Source organism: Arachis ipaensis, chromosome B07 (genome assembly GCF_000816755.2).
Source record: "Arachis ipaensis cultivar K30076 chromosome B07, Araip1.1, whole genome shotgun sequence".
NCBI classification, from domain to species: domain Eukaryota; kingdom Viridiplantae; phylum Streptophyta; class Magnoliopsida; order Fabales; family Fabaceae; genus Arachis; species Arachis ipaensis.
Genome location: NC_029791.2, coordinates 4,473,558 through 4,485,420, shown reverse-complemented (window position 1 = coordinate 4,485,420; position 11,863 = coordinate 4,473,558). Strand labels below are relative to the sequence as shown.

Below are 11,863 nucleotides of genomic sequence, written 5' to 3'. Positions count from 1 at the left end.
CGCTTCTTCTCCGCCACTGCTCTTCCTCCTCGCCCTCACCGCCCGCCACTTCTTCTATGAACTGGATTTTTTGTAGAATTTCTGAATTTTTTTGTGAAATATTGTTGTTACTGAATTTGACTTGAATTTGAAATATTGTTGTTACTGAATTTGTTTATTATTGTTCAAAGTGCATGTTGCTTGAATTTTTTTAAAAGAAGATGAAGAAGCAGAACAAAAATAAAAGAGAAAGAATTTTAGTTTTGAATTTTGTTGATGGTTCTGAGTTTTGATTGCTATGATTTTTTGAGTTCTGATTTTCTGAGGTGGGGGTGGTGGTGGGTTTTGGTGTTGATGATGTTGGTGGAGGTGGTGGTGGGTTCTGTTTTGAGTTTTGTTGTTCTGATGATGATGACCATGATGATAATGGTGGTGGTGGTGGTGGGTTCTTGTTCAACTTGGGCTTCTTAGTTGATTTTGGTTGTTTTTGGAGAAAGGTCTAATGATGATGATGGCCATAATGATATTGGTGGTGGTGGTGGCTTCTGTTATGGTGGTGGTGGTGGTGGTTGATTTTGGGGTTAAGGGAGAATGGTATTTTCGTTCGAAGGACAATTTTAAAATAAACTGAAATCTTGGAGGACCATTTTGGAGCGAAAAAAAGGTTGGAGACGAAATTGATTTTCGGCCTCTATATTAGGGACCAAAATCATTCTTATTCCAAAAAGATAAATAACATAGAATGTGATACAATGAAAATGGATAAGGTAAATATTATTATTATTATTATTTTGATATTACAATAATCAAAGTCACATTTTTTTCACCTAAAAAATAGAATATATTTAATCAAATTTAACTAAGTAGTTATGACCGTTTTTCATATCATGTATTTTTTCATCATCGTCTTTCTCTTTTATTATCATTGTCATCACTACCACTATACCACCTCCTCCATCTTTTGCCTCCTCCTCTTCCATCATTATCGTTATTGTTATCGTTGTCATCTTTTTTTTTTATACGTATATCAGTTCAAATTCAGAATACACTGAAATTACCTAATGATGACGACACATAAATAAACTCAGTTCAAAACAAGCACAAACTATTTAAATCCAAAATACACCGAAATTACTTAATGATGACTACAAACAAACTCAATTTAAAATAAGAGACCAAGTGCACCTTATTTAAATCCAAAATAGACCAAATTAAAATCAAATAATGATGATTATACACAAACAAATTCAATTTAAAACAAGTACAAGTGCACCTCACCGAAATTATTTAATAATGACGACACACAAACGAACTCCTCCTCCTCTTTCGTCATTATCATCATCATCTTCTTTTTTTTTTGTTCATCTTTCCCTTATTTCCAAACAAAGAGAAAAAACACATATTGCAAAATCACTAAAAAGAGGAGGAGAAATAGAAAAAAAAAAACGTAATAATAACAACAGCAATAAAAGAACAATAATAAAAAAAACATGCAAAAAAAAGAAAAAAAAAAAGAAAAAAGAACGCGAGTTATAAACATTTATATTAGTGGCCTTTATTTATGCTATCACTAATGAAATTAATTTTAGTTGGTTTTAAATCAATTTAATTAAAGTTAATTGCCAAAAAATTTTAAATGTATAACAAAACTATAAAAAGTATCACTTTTTTTTCTTTATTTGGAAACACTAACAAAGAAAAAGTGGTAAAAAATATAACTCATTTATTTTTGTAAGAATATAATTTAACTAAATTAATTTTGATACATTATTGATGAAAAATAATTTTGTATTGATATTGGAATCCACTTCCCTAAGCTAGTTGTTGTGTAACTGTTTTCCTTTTTTGCTTTAGCCTTTAGGCCTTGTTATATCTAAAATAACATTTTTTTGGTATTTTTTAAAATAACTTTATTCATAAAGACTTTAATTATTGACTCCAGTACTTTTGTTAATATGTTCATAATTGAATAGATATTGTGTAAATATATATTTTTTGCTGCATTTAAAATCAAACTATTATTTTTATTTCGTATTATTTAAACATATTATATTAACAAATACTAAATTAAAATAATTATAACAACTCAGTTTATCTGTTGTTAGTTATTAGTCACTACATAGCCAAACAAAATCTCTGAAAAAATTATTTTCTCCAAAACTAAAGATTAATAATTCTAAAAGGCATTGACTCAATACTGACCAGAAAGAACCATTATCCTGTTTTTTTCTTCCTCTTCCAAATACATTTTCTTTCTTTATTAGTCAAATCTCTTCTTTTTTCTTTTTCTTTTTTATTTTTTCCCTCAGAATAATAAAATACAAATACTATACACTCTAAAGTCTAAACAACAAAACGCAACAATAATTACCGCAAAAAGTACAGTGGCAAACCCGAAATTTTACGAAACTTCAGGGGTAATCTTCACCCCCTTCTACTTTTTTCAATTTCCCCTTTTTAATTTTAATTTTAATTTTTTTTCCTTTTCTGTTTTCTTTCTGTTTTGAGCTCTTCACACACACTTCTCAGCCATAGACAACAAACACTGTGTTTTACTGTTTTTTTTCGTTGCTTTTATTTTTTTTTTTATAATTCGCAAAAAAAAGCTTTCTCTCTCTAGAAACTCACTTTCTCTCTCTTCTGCAACTGATTCTCTCAGATCAGAGCTCCTTACCTTCTCTCTCCGTGTCTCTCTCCATTTTCGTTTCTCCGCCGCACTCTGTCGCCGCGATTTTCGTCTCTGCCGCGCCGACGCGAGCTCGACGACGCTTGGATCACCGGAATCCGCGGAGTTACGCGATCGAATTGTTCTTCCGTGACCTAGGAGCTTTCTTTCAGCTTCGGAGCTAGCTTCGGAGTACGCTTCGAGCTGAGTTTGAGCTTCGGAGCTGTGTGGAGCAGTGTTCTGGTGCGGTGAGGTGCTCGATGGAGCCGTGAATCATGATGGATTTGGTGCTGGAGCTGTTTCAGATTGCGAATTTGGGAGTTTAGTGAGGGTTTTTTTGTTCGGAATATCCGTTCGAATTGATGAATGGAAGGGTTCGGGTACGAAAATGGTTGAATGCGAGATTGGTGTTTAGAATTTGAGGAGCCAAAACAAAAAAGAAGTTTCTAATTAGTTTCTTTTTGTTTTCATTTTTTTGCTTCAAATTTCGGCTTTGGATGATGTCACGTACTGGTAGAATGACTTCGGATCTTAGCAGAACCGGTGCTGTAGAACGAGACATTGAGCAGGTACCGTTGTTTTTTCTTTGAATATATACATAGAGATTATTTTATTTTATTTTTTTCCTTCCGATTTATTTGGAACTTCAGCATCGTAATTGGATTTTCGTTGCTGTTGTGATGGCTGTTGTTTGGAGCGTTTTAATTGAAGTTTTAGATGAACTGAGTTAATTAATTTCACTAGATTGCGATATTTTGGATTAGTCAATGGAAGTATAGTTGCAGTAAGTTTGATTATTAGTTAGCTTCAGCTGCTCCTAGCTGTGGATCATCATGTCAGGTTATTTGTAGGTTGCCTTTTTTGTGTATGTGTTGCGCTACGCAGCCTTTCGCAGAAGGGCTTGATTGCTCAATGGCATGCCAGTTCTTGTTGTCACGTGTTACATGTATAGGAAACCACTGCCCTATGTGAAGAAAGAGTGAGATCTCACTGTTTTTCTTAAGAAAATTATTTTATGTACACAAGTTTAAGACTTAATGTTTACTTGTTTAGACACACTCACTATGGTGTTAGTTGGTCTTGTAACTAAGTTCGTGAGTGTAAAGTTGATGAGACCAACTTGTGAGTATGTTTACATATGAGGTGTTAGATTTGTGATCATAGAAGAATATTCCATGTCTTAATTGGTGAGAATACTCTCGTTATAGATGTATCTTTGGACATTTTTAATATTGACAGTAAGTGCTATGAATGTGAAAACATTGACAATTTCCACTGGTTTACTCAAGTGCCCGAGAAGCACTTGGCTAGACACTGAAAATGATGCTCTTCTGTCCATGGTTCAAACTATTTTTTTGTGTCTTATGTGGAATTTTGGTCTTTAGGCAGGCTAAGCCATGATGTTTGTCGTTTATCTTGCTTTGTTTATTTGGTAATTCCTCATTTTTCTCAGCATTGTACTATCTTCAGATGTGCTGACTGAAGTGCTTTATTGATATTCATGACAGGCTATTACTGCTTTAAAGAAAGGAGCTTACCTGCTCAAGTATGGAAGAAGGGGGAAGCCCAAGTTTTGCCCGTTCAGGCTTTCCAATGTGAGTTTGGCACTAATATTCAATTACTAAAATCAGTGCCTCATTATTACCTTTTGTTCTGTATTTACTTATTTCCCCTTAAATAAAAGTCAAGTAATTTATTCTAGAAGTAGTGGGGATAAAGACAGTAGGGATGCTTGAAGTGGAATAACAAAGAGTATAAAATAGTTTCTCAAAGAGGAGGGCAGAATGCAAAGTATTCATCCAACAAATTAAATAGTGAAAAAGATGACATTCTGAAAGTGCATTCTCTAAAAATAGAAAAGGAATTTGCAAATATTTGTATTTTTTTTTTGTTTTTTTGTTTTGTTTTGTTTTTAGTTACCAAAATAAATCCATCAATGGCTTAAAAGAGCAGTTAGATTATCTTATGATCAGATTTTCAGGAGTGCTTGAAGAAGAAACATTGTTAAAATTTGATTTAGTCATGGTGATTACAATGATATGCCCAACATTATATAAATTTTGAGTTACAAATTGAAATTCCGAAACCTAATATTGCTTTTACTAAACCATGAGGATTTAACAGTCTTGACTAGTTTTGTTTGGCAAATGTATTTGTTGTTACAACAATTTTTTGCTAGTGGACAATCTTGTTATTTTTCCATATGCGAGTTATTTCCATTAGATTACCATTTGTTGCTAGATAATTTTCCAGATGCCTTTTATTTGAAAAAAAAAATCCAGTTGCCAAAATTTGAATGTTTTTATGTCTTTCAGGATGAATCTGTTTTGATATGGTTCTCAGGGAAAGAAGAGAAGCACCTTAAACTGAGCCATGTGTCTAGAATTATATCTGGACAACGCACGGTAGGTTTTTAAATTTGCTGTTGAATCATGGTGCTGTTCTGCTTCATCAGGTTTAGTCAACAGTGATATGTCCTATCCAGATGATTAGTTGTTATATGATGGTTCTGTTCCATTTGATGTTTGCATGATTAAAGTAATGTGCTTATCAAAGTTGAAATATATGAAATATGATACACATTTATTATTTGTCTACCAGTAAAGCTTCATGGTTGTTTTATTATGAATATTCCGGTACGCCTGTTTATGTAATTATACTTGTGGTTCCTTCACTCATGGATGAAGTCATTTAACTTGATTGGCTTCTTTATTGTGATTGATAAAATATGGGTCCTATCTTTTTCAGCCAATCTTTCAAAGGTATCCACGGCCTGAAAAGGAATACCAGTCATTTTCTCTTATCTACAATGATAGGTCACTGGACTTGGTACGAATTTCTTTATTCTTCCCCTCTTGGGATTTTTAGCTGCAGTTGGTCGTTGCGTTGGTGCTATTGATATTTTGAATATGCTGAAAGCTTAACATAATCTGGTCACCTACTTTTCTGCTAGATTTGCAAAGATAAAGATGAAGCTGAAGTTTGGTTTAGTGGTTTAAAAGCATTAATTTCACGTAGTCATCACCGAAAATGGAGGACAGAGTCAAGAAGTGATGGTATTCCTTCTGAAGCTAATAGTCCTAGAACATACACCAGAAGAAGTTCTCCCATGAATTCTCCATTTGGTAGTAATGAAAGCTTGCAAAAGGTATAAATATATAATTATACCCCTTTGTTTTCTCCCTGTTTCACTGCATTTCTGTTGAAGATGTTTATTTAAAGAATTTTGTCTGTGCTATTCAGGATAGTGGGGATCACCTTCGTCTTCACAGTCCTTATGACAGCCCACCTAAAAATGGTTTAGATAAAGCATTATCGGATGTGATGTTGTATGCTGTCCCACCAAAGGGTTTCTTCCCTCCAGATTCTGCAAGTGCTTCAGTCCACTCTGTGTCGTCTGGAGGATCAGATAGTATGCATGGTCACATGAAGACAATGGGTATGGATGCTTTTAGAGTTAGTCTATCAAGTGCTGTTAGCTCATCTAGCCAAGGTTCTGGCCATGATGATGGCGATGCTTTAGGGGATGTTTTCATTTGGGGGGAAGGTACAGGTGATGGTGTTCTGGGTGGTGGGACTCATCGAGTTGGGAGTTCTTTGGGTGTAAAAATGGACTCTCTTTTTCCAAAAGCCTTGGAATCTGCAGTAGTTCTTGATGTACAGAATATTGCCTGCGGTGGACGACATGCGGCCTTAGTGACCAAACAAGGTGAAATTTTCTCTTGGGGGGAAGAATCAGGAGGTAGGCTTGGGCATGGTGTTGATTCTGATGTTCTCCATCCAAAGCTTATCGAAACTTTAAGCAATACAAATATTGAACTTGTAGCTTGTGGGGAATATCATACATGTGCTGTGACACTTTCTGGTGATCTTTATACATGGGGTGATGGCACATACAATTATGGTCTTCTGGGGCATGGTAATCAAGTGAGCCACTGGGTCCCAAAAAGAGTAAATGGCCCCCTGGAGGGCATACATGTTTCATCTATTTCTTGTGGACCATGGCACACTGCTGTCGTAACCTCTGCTGGGCAATTGTTTACTTTTGGTGATGGTACATTTGGTGTTTTGGGTCATGGAGATCGTAAAAGTGTTTCATTACCTAGGGAAGTAGAGTCCCTCAAGGGTCTTCGTACTGTCCGGGCTGCTTGTGGTGTTTGGCATACTGCTGCAGTTGTGGAAGTCATGGTTGGAAATTCTAGTTCCAGCAACTGCTCTTCAGGGAAGCTGTTCACTTGGGGTGATGGAGACAAAGGTCGACTTGGGCATGGTGATAAGGAAGCAAAACTTGTTCCAACCTGTGTTGCAGCCCTGGTTGAACCCAATTTCTGTCAGGTTGCTTGTGGACATAGTCTGACTGTTGCGCTTACCACCTCTGGGCATGTCTATACAATGGGTAGTCCTGTCTATGGTCAGTTGGGAAATCCTCAAGCTGATGGGAAGCTACCAAGCCGTGTTGAAGGAAAGCTTTCAAAGAGTTTTGTGGAGGAGATTGCTTGTGGTGCATATCATGTTTCAGTTTTAACTTCAAGGACAGAAGTTTACACATGGGGTAAGGGTGCAAATGGTCGTTTAGGCCATGGGGATACAGATGACAGAAATGTCCCAACATTAGTAGAAGCATTGAAAGACAAACAGGTCAAAAGTGTTGCTTGTGGTACTAATTTCACTGCAGCTATCTGTCTACATAAGTGGGTATCTGGTGTTGACCAGTCTATGTGTTCTGGCTGTCGTCTTCCATTTAATTTCAAAAGAAAACGTCACAATTGTTATAATTGTGGACTTGTTTTCTGTCATTCATGTAGCAGTAAGAAATCTCTTAAGGCTTCAATGGCACCAAACCCCAACAAACCTTATCGCGTCTGTGACAACTGTTTTAATAAACTAAGGAAATCTATGGAAACTGATTCTTCATCCCATTCTTCTGTGAGCAGAAGAGGAAGTATCGTTCCAGGGTCACTTGAGTTAATTGATAAGGATGATAAAATGGATTCGAGATCTCGTAGTCAACTTGCTAGGTTTTCTTCAATGGAGTCCTTGAAGCAAGTGGATAGCAGATCTTCTAAAAAAAACAAGAAGTTGGAATTCAACAGTAGTCGCGTCTCTCCTGTTCCAAATGGGGGTTCACAATGGGGAGCACTGAATATTTCTAAATCTTTTAATCCTGTTTTTGGATCATCAAAGAAGTTCTTCTCAGCATCTGTTCCTGGATCTAGAATTGTTTCCCGAGCAACATCTCCAATATCTAGACGACCTAGTCCACCACGTTCAACTACTCCAACTCCAACACTGGGAGGTCTTACTTCCCCAAAGATAGTTGTGGATGATGCTAAGAGGACCAATGATAGCCTCAGTCAGGAGGTTATTAAATTAAGACAGCAGGTACCTTATTTTATGCCGTGGCTGATTGATTCCCTTTCTTGCTTCTAAATGTTTGCAATTTGCATGGAGTTTTATAAAATCTGCTCTTAATAACACCCATTTTTTGGTGCATCAACTGGTCATTTTTAGGACATCAATATATGTGAATAAATATCTGAAAGGAAATGACTGGGATACTAGGTGGAAATGACAAGCAGAAAAATTTACCATGGGATGCATATTAATGGCCAGCAACTTTAATGACTTGCTGCATTTTCTAATTAATGGTTGAGATGAATTGCAAATTAAAATCCAAGGCAATATAATTGCAAAGCACGTGCTTTGTATGTAATATTGCCATGTATATACAGTACAATTATTGAAATACCAGGTTGTGGCAATACACTATTTGAGGTGACCAGGTTCTTTATTTTAAAGTTTCACAGGAATAACTAAATAAGATTCTGCAATCCAAGCAGCATACTTAATGCTTCTCAATTCTCATTTCTAATCTTGTTTTTCATTTTGCATGTTCAAGTAATTAGTTTTGGAGGGTGTGGTCTGATGGCTTGTGGACAATAGTTTATTGTTTGGTGTAGATCATATCTGATGTCGATAGTGTAACTCACAAGGTCATCTATTTTTGGCAAGCCTCATTTTCTTTCCTTCTTTTAGGTGGAAAACCTGACTAGGAAAGCGCAACTTCAAGAAGTTGAGTTGGAAAGAACAACCAAACAGCTAAAAGATGCTATAGCAATTGCTGGAGAGGAAACTGCGAAGTGCAAAGCTGCAAAGGAAGTGATCAAATCTCTTACCGCTCAGGTAGAAACTTATATACTTTTAAAGTATTTGAGAAATTAGAAACCTGTTAGATCCCAAAATACCTACACATTCCCATGGCAAAGAAAGAAAAGAGACAGAGAGACACATAACATTCATAAATCGAAACTAGTTATTCTTTAGGCTTATGTATTCCAGATTTGTATTGGATGTTATGCTAAGTGATTCTGTTTTTTTGTTTCATGCACTGATTAGTTGAAGGACATGGCTGAGAGGCTACCTGTAGGAGCAGCTAGGAATGTCAAATCGCCTTCTCTTGCTTCCATTGGTTCCAATGAGCTTAGCTATGCTTCCATTGATCGATTGAATATTCAAGCAACAAGCCCAGAAGCAGATTTAACTGGATCAAATAATCAGTTGCTTTCAAATGGATCCAGCACTGCCAGCAACCGTAGTAGTGCTGGTCACAATAAACAGAACCAGTCAGAGGTAACTAACAAAAATGGGAGCAGAACAAAGGAGAGTGAATCCCGGAGTGAGAATGAATGGGTTGAGCAAGATGAACCTGGTGTATATATTACACTCACCTCCCTTCCTGGAGGCGTAATAGATCTTAAGAGAGTTCGCTTCAGGTATTAATGCATTATAGAAAATGCCCTTCTATCAACTGACAGCACTCATTTGCCTTTCCTCATTAGCTTGTAGCAATTCCTGAGTTCATATAAACTATACAGTATTCCATACATTAGCCATTTTGTAACCCGAGTTTTAACCTTTACGTTGTTGAATGCTGAGCAATACAACGTTCGCATGATTGACAAGTCCAGCGTTGGTGTTGGGAGTGAAGACCTGGCTCACTGATGTGACAACTTGTAAATGACTTTTTTTTACGTTGACTGGAATTGCAGCAAAAGCTCATACTGATCAATTGCATTCGGCTTCCATCAAATATAATGCCTTGAAGGGAGCTGGGGTTTGGCATAGTAGGAGAGAGTAGGGAATGATTGTGATTTTGTAATTTTTTTTCCTTTAACCTGCTTTCCATTTTTTTCCCTATATGTTTACCTTGTGTGGGGGGTGTTGAGGGTGAGAAATGTAAATTCTTGGTAGGTTGCAGTCTCGGTTGAGAGTAGCTGCAGTGTAAATTTCATAAGCGAATGCATTTGCAAATTTTTCTTCTACATACACACGGTTATAAATTCCTCCAGCCATGGAAGGAATGGCTCTAAGTAGTTGACATAGATAGCCCTCGGAGCAAATGCTTTGTTGAAATCTTACTTGCACTTAGAATACTAGCCGGCATTATCATCCTCACTCTCATATATACTAATGTGAATTACATCTTGGTTGTGGAATAATTAAATCATATCTTTGTATGTAGTGCTTTACGATTTTCCTCTGACTAGTATATTAGTTCATAATGTAGGAAATCACTTCGAGGTTCCCTTTAGCCTTGGATTTTCGATCTCAACCATTTGACAGGCGAAATATACTAAATATTTTAGCCGATATTTGCAATTCAATAGGGTTTGGCTTTAGGTTTAAGAGTGAGAAGCTCTGGTCTCAGAAATCTTCTTATTCTTTGGGTTTGGGGTCAGAAAAATCTTGTTATGGAAGGTGTGAACAAAAACTTGCTTTGCAAATGAATTTCGTTGGCTTAAAGGGAGTTATTTGAAGAATAAACCAATTTCAAGGGAACAAGTGACAAAATAAAACTTGGTCATTGATAATAATGAATATAAACTACACTGTTGTTTTGATGCCTACAAACTCTACTATGTTGTTGGAAATGGAGACATCTTAAACGTATTGATATCAATATCTAGCGGATGTATACAAGTGTATGTTTAGCCATATGGGCATGGTTGGCGGGGAACACACAATACATAGTTCAAATCTTTGCTGTACTTAGAACAATATCTAGCTTTATCATACTCACTCTTATCTGACACTGATACCAATGTTTGTTAGATCTTTCGAATGGAATAATTGAACCATAACTTATTTATACGTAGTAGTACTTTGTATTTTTCCCTTCTGATCTATATATAATGTTGGGAATTAACTAGATGATTCTGCAGCGCTTCGTTTAGGTCAAAGAAAGAATGAGTTAACACCACAGAAGGTGTGGGGAAAAAAGAATTCTCACTCAATCATTAAAAGGATAAACCGGTCCCAAAAGGAAGAGCAAATAGGCAAACAGGCGAAATTCCTGTGAATATAGTTGTGCTCTAATCACTCCCATCTTATTAGTAAAAACAAAACGATTTTCTAACATCACTGGTTGGAATGTTAAAGTAATAGCGTATTGAACGTCAGTCATCTTCCATTCAGAAAGAAATGAGATGGAGCATACATAGTTGGAGAGATTGCAGTTATTGGGTCACATACAGAGTCCCACATTGAGAAGCTGAAGTGAGGGAGTCTGTAAAGTGGAGCTATAAAATAGAAGTGTGTGGAATTAAGCAACATACTTACCTGGACGGGGTCAATGGGTGATCAAGAAGGCCCATGGCCTAGGCTGGTGACTTCCATTGCACTTGGGAAGGGTGCCAGCCTAAGGTCTACCCAAGTGGTGGAGCCTACGTCATAATTTGTGGCAGTGGGGGCCTGCGTTCGCGCGGCCCCTATCCAATTCTAGTTCTAAAATTATCTGGGCCCAATATTTTGTTTGGGTACATTATATAGTTTGTTAAAGTTAGTTTACTTCTCGCAACTCTTTTCCATTGAAAGCCCATTAGGGGGATAGGTTGGTAGCTATTTATTCTAACAGAAAATGTTATTTATACTTGACAAGAATAATATCGCTATTACAAACCTACGTCAGTTAAGAGGACTAAATCACAGGTTTTAAGTAAACCCGATCATAATTATTCATTTTTCCTGCTAAATACGTGTTTGAAACTCTCAATTAAATCCAATTAAATCATAGGTCTAAGGCTTCAAAAAAGAGATGATAATTCAAGCAAAAAATTTTTTTATTTATTAATTATATTTGAATATAATAATATAAAAATACTTATTTATTTATTATGTAAAAAATATATATTTTTTTAAATATTAAAATAATAACTTTTC

The 11,863-nt window shown here is 36.1% G+C and overlaps 1 protein-coding gene across 2 annotated transcripts in view; it reads left to right on the top strand.

The window, feature by feature from the left end:
• Positions 1 to 10,161, top strand: part of LOC107608956 — a 24,406-nt gene extending 14,245 nt beyond the window's left edge. Inside the window, exons 2-10 of one of the 2 annotated variants that reach the window (XM_021107064.1) lie at positions 2,586 to 3,024; positions 3,162 to 3,213; positions 4,153 to 4,239; positions 4,960 to 5,049; positions 5,393 to 5,473; positions 5,598 to 5,792; positions 5,888 to 8,026; positions 8,681 to 8,827; positions 9,041 to 9,440. In XM_021107064.1, the coding sequence (XP_020962723.1) occupies positions 3,011 to 3,024; positions 3,162 to 3,213; positions 4,153 to 4,239; positions 4,960 to 5,049; positions 5,393 to 5,473; positions 5,598 to 5,792; positions 5,888 to 8,026; positions 8,681 to 8,827; positions 9,041 to 9,424 (3,189 nt within the window). In that variant the 5' untranslated portion in view covers positions 2,586 to 3,010 and the 3' untranslated portion in view covers positions 9,425 to 9,440. The other variant, XM_021107065.1, reaches the window with a different exon arrangement.